Source organism: Pan paniscus, chromosome 16 (genome assembly GCF_029289425.2).
Source record: "Pan paniscus chromosome 16, NHGRI_mPanPan1-v2.0_pri, whole genome shotgun sequence".
NCBI classification, from domain to species: Eukaryota; Metazoa; Chordata; class Mammalia; order Primates; family Hominidae; genus Pan; species Pan paniscus.
The window spans coordinates 15,182,629-15,192,027 of NC_073265.2; the positions used below are offsets into that span (position 1 = coordinate 15,182,629).

General features: G+C 47.2%; 1 protein-coding gene across 1 annotated transcript; it reads left to right on the forward strand.

Moving 5' to 3' along the window:
• Nucleotides 1–806: 806 nt before the first annotated feature.
• Nucleotides 807–2,412, forward strand: LOC134729111 (B melanoma antigen 5). Its single transcript, XM_063596963.1, has 2 exons — nt 807–821; nt 2,308–2,412. The coding sequence occupies exons 1-2, from the start codon at nt 807–809 to the stop codon at nt 2,410–2,412; spliced, it is 120 nt and encodes a 39-aa protein (XP_063453033.1).
• The last annotated feature ends 6,987 nt before the right edge of the window (nt 2,413–9,399 follow it).

The following is a 9,399-nucleotide window of genomic DNA, read 5'->3' on the forward strand; positions in this document are numbered from 1 at the left end:
CCTTCTCTCCCTCCTGTTTACCACCCTGTTTTTCCCCCTCCATCTACCCCCCAATTTTTTTTCCCAACATCTTTTCCTCACCGTCTTTATGCAATGCCTTCTCCAGCTCGCCATCCTTTTTTCCTTTTGGCACTAACCACCCTCTTTACCCTTCCATCTATCCCAAAACTATTTTCCCCTTCCTACCTTTCCAGCCACACTACAGTGTCTGTCGCCACCAACTGCAGGGAGGCAGCCACGGTGCAGCAAGCTACAGCCTCCAGTCTGTCCTGGTCCTCTAAGCCGGGCTCGGAGCAGCTCGGTGAGCAGACACAGAAGAACCTGGAATAGCCTGACTCTTCTTCAGCACCATTTATGTACTGAAGTTATGCATATGCAGTTCGTGGACTACATGTTCCAGGATTGGATATGAGAAAGCCCGGAGGCCTACTCTGATTGGACTTTGTTATCATGTTCTGATTGGATGAAAGAAAGTCTTAGGACAACCAATCAGAGTATGAAAATAAAGTCCAATCAGAGAAGGCCTAGAGATTTTCTCTCACCCAATCAGAACATGTAGTCCAGAAACCATGCCCGTAACCCCATGTGCATGCCGAGGAGGCCTCAAGCCAGTTTAGGGTCTCTGGTATCTCCCGCTGAGCTGCTCTGTTCCCGGCTTAGAGGACCAGGAGAAGGGGGAGCTGGAGGCTGGAGCCTGTAACACTGTGGCTCCTCTCGCTCTGGATGGTGGTGGCAACAGAGATGGCAGCGCGGCTGGAGTGTTAGGAGGGCGGCCTGAGCAGTAGGAGTGGGGCTGGAGCAGTAAGATGGCGGCCGGAGCGGTAAGATGGCGGCCGGAGTGGTAGGAGTGCAGCCTGAGTGGTAGGAGGGTGGCTGGCAGCTGGAGCTGCTCTTGACCGGCTAGAGGTCTAGGAGAAGGTGGGGACCGTGCCCAATGCTGGCGGCTGGAGCCTTGGCCACCGCAGCTCGCCTGGCTGTGGTTGGTGGTGGCGACGGAGACTGCATCTCTGTTAGAGTAGTAGAAAGGTGGCAGGGTAGGTGCGCTCTCTGCGGCTGCACTGCCCGCTTGCGGGGTGGTGGGGGAGCGGGTTTGGTGTGCTTTTGGAGCTGCACTGCCTGCCGCGGGGGGCTGGTGGGTGGCACTATCAGGTGTTGAATTGCTGGCAGTGGGGCAGGTTTGCTGCGCTATCAGAGTCTACACTGCCTAAGGTGGTGGGGGGTTGGAGGCAGGTTGTGTGTGCCGTCGTGCACTGCCAGCGGCGGGTGGTTGGGGGTTAGGGGCATTATTAGCTGCTACACTGGCTGATGCAGGGGGCGGGTTGGGTGAGCTATCGTGAGCTACAATGTCAGCAAAAATGCCAACTGGTAGGCAGTCAGGGGTGCTTTAGGGGAGGTGTGAAATGTTGCATTGTCCGTGGGGGAAAGGGGAAGGTGGGGTCAGGGGGTTTGTTGGGTGCACTACCCCGGACTTTCACTGCCCACGACAGGAGCAGACTGGGGGCGCTATCTGGGGCTATACTGCTTGTGGCCAGGGTGGGGGCGGGTTTGATGGGGTGCTATTTGGTGCTGCAACACCCGTGGTGGGGATGGGTTGTGGACACTATCGAGTGTTACACTGCCAGGAGCAGAGGGGTAGTTTGGGGGCGCTATCAGGGTTACACTGCCTGCAGCAGTCTCTGGGTGTGTTGTGGGCACAATCCGGGGGCTAAGCTTGTGGTGGAGGGGGCAGGTTAGGGGCACTATGGGGGAAGCTGCACTGCTGCTTCCAGCGGCAGGTTGTGGAGGTGGCCACGACAGTGGTGGCCTCTGAGGAAGGGGCCCTTCTCCTCTTCCCGGACTCAAGTCTCTAGAGGGTGAACAACTTCTGCTCGTGTTGGAGCGCGGAGGGTGCACAGAGTTTTTGCGGCAATCCTCTAACCACCACAGGGCCCTCACACCCACCATGGTTACCCGGCCCTTGCCCTCTTGCTCTGTGTTGTGGGGACCATCTGGGAGCCCCAGGCATGGAGTAGTGGGCACCATGGGGGCTCAGGGTCCTGTGGGTTTAGGAGTCAGGAATGGGAACTGGTACTTGGATGGGGAGGACTGGCTGGGTCTGAGTTTCGCTGTTCTTGCTCCCCAAGGAGCCGCGGACACTGTGGTGTCTCCAGTCCCCACCCCAGGTCAGGAGGCCAGCTTGGTCTAGGAGGAGAGGCTGGACTTTGGAGGGTGGGTGTGAGTGCCTTTGCTGAAACTGGCCCCAGCCACCCAGTGGGCAGCATGACAGGGTGAGGCTCTAACACTGCCACTTTCTGCATCCTATTGTAGGTTTTTCTGGCATTGTCTGCCCAGCTGCTCCAAGCCAGGCTGATGAAGGAGGAGTCCCCTGTGGTGAGCTGGAGGTTGGAGCCTGAAGATGGCACAGCTCTGTGATTCATCTCCTGCGGTTGTGGCGGCCATGGTGATGGAGACGGCAGCTCAACAGGAGCGGTAGGAGGGTACCCGTGGAGGCCAAGTGGTAGGAGCCTTGGAGGGTGGGCAGGTGCATGGAGGGTGACAGCAGCGTTGATTCCTTTGGTGTCGGCGCTAATGGTGGCAGCAGCAGCAAGTCTAGGGGCCAGGAAGGGGAAGTAGGAGAGCTTTGGGGCCCGGCCCGGCCTGGGGTGGGTAAGAAGCTGCTGGTTCTGTACTGCAGGCCTCAGTGACAGTGGTGGAGGAGCAGCCAGGGCAAGGAGGAGTCCTCCCCCTTCTCCTGTGGTCTCTGGTCTCTGGAGGGTGCCCTCCTTCTGCTGGCATCTGAGCCAGGTGTGAGTGGCAGCATTGTTTCTTTCTTAACAGAATTTAGGGGCTTACTATTTGTGTATCTTTTTGTTTTTGGTTGTGATAACCCTTAAGGGACAAAAGGCTTCTTTGGCTGGGTTTTGGTGTCGTGGGATCCCCCCATGTAAGACACAGGGTGCTTTCCTGGCAAGCTGTGTGTTGGAGGGAGTTCACCAAGGGGAAGAAAGGGAACCTCTCAGGAAGGTGGCTGCTGTGGCAGGTCCCCTGCCTCTGGGCACCCTTTGGGCCACCTAGTTTCCCCTGTGGAAGAGGGGAGGCTTAGACCAGTATCACTTGTATCATCAAAGAGGCATCCTGGCTGGGCCAGTTGATTTGACCTTCCCACTTCTTCAGCCCACCTGCCCATGGTGTCACCTGGGGAAAGTGGAACCTCAGGCCACAGGGACAGAGGCTTCTTCAGCAGGCTGATTGCTATAGCGGATTCTGTTCTGTCTGCTGCTCAGGAGGGCTTCTATGGCCACCAATCACTGCAACCTCCGCCTCCTGAGATCAAGCGGTTCTCCTGTCTTAGCCTCCCAAGTAGCTGGAATTACAGGTGTGCTACCATCCCCGGCTAATTTTTTGTTGTTGTTTGTTTTTTTTTGAGATGAGTTTCGCTCGAGATGAGTCTCGCTCTGTTGCCCAGGCTGGAGTGCAGTGGCGTGATTTCGGCTCACTGCAAACTCCGCCTCATGGGTTCACGCCATTCTCCTGCCTCAGCCTCCCTCCCGAGTAGCTGGGACTACAGGCACCTGCCACCACGCCCGGCTAATTTTTTGTATTTTTAATAGAGATGGGGTTTCACCATGTTAGCTAGGATGGTCTTGATCTCCTGACCTCGTGATCTGCCCACCTCGGCCTCCCAAAGTGCTGGGATTACAGGTGTGAGCCACCATGCCTGGCCTACGCCTGACTAATTTTTGTATTTTTAGTAGAATACTAAAAATACAGGGTTTCGCCATGTTGGCCAGGCTGGTCTTGAACTCCTGACCTCAAGTCATCTCCCCTGCCTTGGCCTCCCAGAATGCTTGGATTACAGGCATGAGCCACCATGCCCAGCTCTGATCTCTTATTTTTATTAAAGTTTTGAAATGCCACTCCCTAAAAAGGCTGCATCAATTTGTAATGTCATTAGCAATGTGTGATAGGTCTAGTTTTATCAAACCTTTGTCATGTATAACATATTAAAATCTTTATCTTAACAACTGAAAAAAAGTACTTTAGTTCTAAGTTTTTGCTTACTTGATTAGTAGGACTAATGAATATTTTGAATTTCTTTTTCTTTTTTCTTTGAGACCTGAGTCTCACACTGTTGCCCAGGCTGGAGTGCCGTGGCACGATCTTGGCTTACTGCAACCTTCGCGTCCCAGGTTCAAGCAATTCTCCTGCCTCAGCCTTCCAAGTAGCTGGGATTACAGGCATCCACCACCATGCCCAACAAATTTTTTGTATTTTTAGTAGAAATGGGGTTTCACTATGTTGGCCAGGCTAGTCTCGAGCACCTGATCTCATGATCCACCCGCCTCAGCCTCCCAAAGTGTTGGGATTACAGGCATGAGCCACGGCATCAGCCTTTTTCTGAATTTTATTATTTGTGTTTCTTGTGAATTGTCCAGTTGTATTTTGTCCATAGATTATTGGGGTGCGGGCATTCTAACTGTTTCGTATTATTAATTTAAGCTTGTTGTATGACATACTTTAAGACATTTGCTCTAAGAATTTCACCTCATTTCATTCTATAGGTAATTATCTTTTGTGTAGTGAAAAGTCCCATTATTTCTTTTAGTTCCTTTAAGATTTTATTCAATTATTTATAGAAGTAGTAAGATAAATATTTGTAGATTAGGTAAACAAAGCATTAGAATTTTTGACTTTTAGGAAGTAAAAAACATTTGATTAATGTCTATTTTTGTTCATTCCCATTTCTTATCTAATTAATAGAACACAGTACTGGGAGGAGAAACAAAAATTTAATCATGATATTGCTGTTTTTCATAATAATCTAGGACTAGTAATAAGTCCTCTCTTTCATCAAGAAAATATTGAAGGCCGGATGCCATCACCTGTAATCCCAGCACTTCTGGAGGCTGAGGCAGGCTGATAGCTTGAGCTCAGGATTTCAAAATCAGTCTGGGCAAAATCGTGAGATCCTGTCTCTACAAAAAAATAAAAAATAAAAAATTAGCTGCATGTGGTATGCACCTGTTGCCCTAGCTGCTCGGGAGACTGAGGAGGGAGGATCACTTGAGCCTAGGAGATTGAGGCTGTAGTGAGCTGTGATCATACCACTGCACTCTAGCCTGGTGGCAGAGCAAGACCCTGTCTCAAAAAGAAAAAAAAAAGAAAGTATTGAGAAGTTAACTTATTTCATTACCTTAATGAAAAATAGTTAAGGCTGGGTGCAGTGGCTCACTCCTGCAATCCCAGCACTTTGGGATGCTGAGGTGGGTGGATCACCTGAGGTCTGGAGTTTGAGATCAGCCTGACCAACATGGCGAAACCTCTTCTCTACTAAAAATACAAAAATGAGCCAGGCATGATGCCGGGCGCCTGTAATCCCAGCTAAAAAAAGACAAAAAATTTTTCCAAATATGGTATTTTTATTAAATCTTATTGAGTAGTTTTCACATTGGCAACTGTTTGTGTTTCTTTCTTTTTTTGAGATGGAGTTTCGTGCTTGTTGCACAGGCTGGAGTGTGACGGCACAATCTCGGCTCATGGCACCCTTCGCCTCCCAGGTTCAAACGATACTCCTGCCTCAGCCTTCCGAGTAGCTGGGATTACATGCATGAACCACCATGCCTGGCTAATTTTGTATTTTTAGTAGAGATGGGGTTTCTCCATGTTGGTCAGGCTGGTCTCGAACTCCTGACCTCAGGTGATCTGCCACCACCCCCACCCTTGGCCTCCCAAAGTGCTGGGATTACAGGTGTGAGCCACAACACCCAGCTTTTTGTGTTTCATATGCATTTTTTTTTTGAAACAGAGTCTCACTATGTCACCCAGGCTGGAGTGCAGTGGCACCGTATTAGCTCACTGCAACCTCTGCCTCCTAGGTTCAAGCGATTCTCCTGCCTCAGGCTCCTGAGTAGCTAGGATCACAGGCGTGCAACACCATACCCAGCTAAGTTTTGTATTTTTAGTAGAGACAGGGTTTCACCATGTTGGTCAGGCTGGTCTCGAACTCCTGACCTAGTGGTCTGCCTGCCTTGGCCTCTCAGAGTGCTGGGATTACAGGCATGAGCCATCGCATCTGGCCTCATACATTTTCTAAATGAGTTTTGTAAATTTTTTTTTTTTTTTGAGACGAAGTTTTGCTCTTGTCACCTGGACTGGAGTGCAGTGGCACGATCTCGGCTCACTGCAACCTCTGCCTCCCGGGTTCAAGCAATTTTCCTGCCTCAGCCTCTCAAGTAGCTGGGATTACAGGCGCCCCCCACCACACCTGGCTAATTTTTGTATTTTTAGTATAGACGGGGTTTTGCTATGTTGGCTAGGCTGGTCTCGAACTCCTGACCTCAGGTGATCCACCTGCCTCGGCCTCCCAAAGTGCTGGGATTACAGGTGTGAGCCACCATGCCCGGCCAATTTTTGTAACTTTAAAGAGAACAAAAATCCTGAGATGGAAACTTATGTAGAATTTTATTCATAATTGAAGTTAGTTACATTACAGTGGAAATAAAAACTAGAAAGTTACATTGTATCTTCTAAACATATGTATTTAACATAACTTCACATTTCATTATAGATGGTTCTTTGGAATGACATTTAAAAATTTTGTGGCTGGGCGCAGTGACTTACACCTGTAATCTTAGCACTTTACGAGGCTGAGGCGGGCGGATTGCTTGAGCTCAGGAGCTCAACTAGTCTGTGCAGCATGACAAAACCCTGTCTCTACAAAAAATATGTAAATTATCCAGCTATGGTGGCCCGCATTAGTAGTCCCAGCTACTCCGGAGGCTGAGGTGGGAAGATGACATGAACCCAGGAGGTCGAGGCTGTAGTGAGGTAAGATCGCACCACTGCACTCCAGCCTAGACAAAGTGAGACCCTGTCTCCGAAAAAAGAAATTGTTATAATGAAAGAATAGATTTACATTGTTAGTTTTGTTTTGTTTTTTTCTCAGAAGTGTAGAGTTGATTCTTAGTCTGTCCATCTGTATACAAGCATGAACTGTACAGTCAACTGCCTTGTAGAGAGGGGCTGGTTTTTGGTTATGTCTTAAATCTTAACTCCTTTTAATCATTCTGAATTTTAGTGGGATTCCTGTATCATTGTAGATTTGGAAAGTATTGAGTAGGAGATGGTAATCTATAATCAGGATTCTGAGTTGGTAAGATTTTATAGATCTGAAAAAAGTAATTTCTTGACCTTGGCCTCAATAGGAAAGTCAGAACTTGACCCTTATTTACCAGCACCATCCCCCTCCCCCCACAATATTTAAAGTGTTTAAATCATTTATTTTGAAATTCTTATGTGATCCAAGACCACTGTTCACTTAAGCTAGTTTATTTGTTTATTAAAACAAAAGAAGTAGGCTGCAGTTACGTGTTTCTTTTTTTGTTGTTTGGTGTCAGGAGTAGAATACATTTGGCCAGCTTCATGAGAGGATTAGAAAGTTGGAGAAGGAAAAATAGAATTGTTTATGGAGCCAGGAGAATAATTGTCTATAATTATAGATGCTTGTTTTGAGGTTTGGAAAAGGTGGTTTAGAAAACTTTTAAGAAAAACGATGATAAACATCTATAAATATGAGGAAGAAAAATTGGTTGCAACATTTAAAAAAATTTTTTTCGAGAGGGAGTCTTGCTCTGTCGCCCAGGCTGGAGTGCAGTGGCAGGATCTCAGCTCACTGCAACCTCCGCTTCCCGGGTTCAAGCCATTCTCTTGCCTCAGCCTCCTGAGTAGCTGGGATTACAGGTTCCCGCCACGATGCCCGGCTAATTTTTGGATTTTTAGTAGAGATCAGGTTTCACCGTGTTGGCCAGACTGGTCTCAAACTCTTGCCTCAAGTGATCAGCCTGCCTTGGCCTCCCAAAGTGCTGGGATTACAGGCATGAGCCACTGCTCTTGGCCAGGTTGCAACATCTTCATTAGACTTGTTTAAATGAAAATTTTCCTTTGTTAAATGGAAGAAAATAAGCTCTGTTTGGGAGAGTGAGGCCCAAGTAGGACATCCTTGATACACATTGAAGATCTATTTATTTATTTATTTAAATTTTTTGCTCTGCAAAATTGACCAGAGTATGAAGATCATTTTAGTTGGTTAATATTTAAGTTTTGACTTCCTGGCCAGAGATAGTAGATTGGAAAGGACTTAGAGATTTACTGTGGGAGTTAACCCAAATTTTTAACATTGTGATGCAAAATGATGTTAAAACGTGTTTGTTTCCCTTTTATTATTTAAAGAAATCCTAGATTTCTTTAAATAATACAAAGTAATTAAATGGACCTGTTGGGTTATTTGAAATTAAGCAGTAGACAGGGGAAGTTCTTGTAAGTGGTTACTAAAGCGTTAATCTTAGAGGCATTCTCCACTGGCTGGCTGTAGCAGCGTCCCTGATCTGGGCTTTGGAGAAATCCATCCCACCTTTTAGGTGCCTGCTTTACATCAGATCTACTTTCTCTACTCGTGCCTTTTCTTCCACCTTCTTCCCCCTCCTCTTTCTCATAGATGGTGTGGAGGTGGGAGAGAGGGAGGGAGAGGGAGATCAATTGATTGATTGTGTGTTGAGGGGGTGGGGGGTCGGAGATTCTCAGGCCCATAAAAGTTGCACGAAATAAAATGCTCTTTTTTTTTTTCTTGTGTGGGCCCTGCCATGAGATCAGGTTGTCAGGACTTGATTGGGAGCCACGGATCCCACCCTACTGAAAACATTGTTGCAGGATGGGATGGGATGAAGCTGAAAGTCTTATCAAGTGGTATTATATCTGGCACAACAAACGGCCAGAACCCCAAAATACCCTAAGGATAAAAAGTTTTTGTTTGATACAAAAAGTTTATATTTGATAGAAAAATATCATAGGATATTTTTGTATCTGGTTTGGAAGGATGACTTGAGTTGGATTGTACTGTTAAAGACAAAATGAACTATTGTATTTATTATGTATTTAACCTTATTAAAGCATTAAGTATGATAGCACTAGTTATAGAGAATTGTGTGTGTATGCACACACATACACATATATATATACATATACACACATATACATATATACACACACCATATATATATATATTTTTTGAGACTTGGTCTTGCTCTGTCATCCAGGCTGAAGTGCAGGAGTGAGATCTTGGCTCACTGCAGCTTCGACCTTCCAACCCCAGTGATCCTTCCACCTCAGCTTCCCAAGTAGCTGGGGCCGTGGGGATGTGCCATCACCACCAGCTAATTTTTTTATCTTTTATTTTTTGTAGAGACGGCATCTCTCGATGTTGCCCAGGCTGATCTTGAGCTTCTGGGTTCAAGTGATCCACCCACCTCAACCTCCCAAAATGCTGGGATTATAGGCGTGAGTCACTGGGCCCGGCTGAGATGTATATATTATATATACATCTCATATACATATACATATATACATAATCTCATACATAAAAAT